At 69.8% G+C, this 225-nt stretch overlaps 1 protein-coding gene across 1 annotated transcript in view; it reads left to right on the forward strand.

The window, feature by feature from the left end:
• LOC104471168 (retinoic acid receptor RXR-beta-like) overlaps positions 1 to 215 on the forward strand; it is a gene marked incomplete at both ends in the record, with an annotated part of 3,028 nt that extends 2,813 nt beyond the window's left edge. The window contains one exon of the mRNA XM_010086412.1: positions 97 to 215. Within this exon, the coding sequence (XP_010084714.1) occupies positions 97 to 215 (119 nt within the window). The remainder of the gene's footprint in view (positions 1 to 96) is intronic.
• Positions 216 to 225: the final 10 nt, after the last annotated feature.

Below are 225 nucleotides of genomic sequence, written 5' to 3' on the forward strand. Positions count from 1 at the left end.
GACTCCGGTGGGGTCGCTATGGGTCCACCCCACACTTTGGGGTCCCCTGTGGGTCCGCCCCACATTTGGGGTCCCCCCGTGTCCCCCCCTGTCCAGGCTGGAACGAGCTGCTCATCGCCTCCTTCTCCCACCGCTCCATCTGCGTCCAGGACGGGATCCTGCTGGCCACCGGCCTCCACGTGCACCGCAGCAGTGCCCACAGCGCCGGCGTGGGGGCCATCTTCG

Source organism: Pterocles gutturalis, unplaced genomic scaffold, assembly GCF_000699245.1.
Source record: "Pterocles gutturalis isolate BGI_N339 unplaced genomic scaffold, ASM69924v1 scaffold4576, whole genome shotgun sequence".
Taxonomy (NCBI): Eukaryota; Metazoa; Chordata; class Aves; order Pterocliformes; family Pteroclidae; genus Pterocles; species Pterocles gutturalis.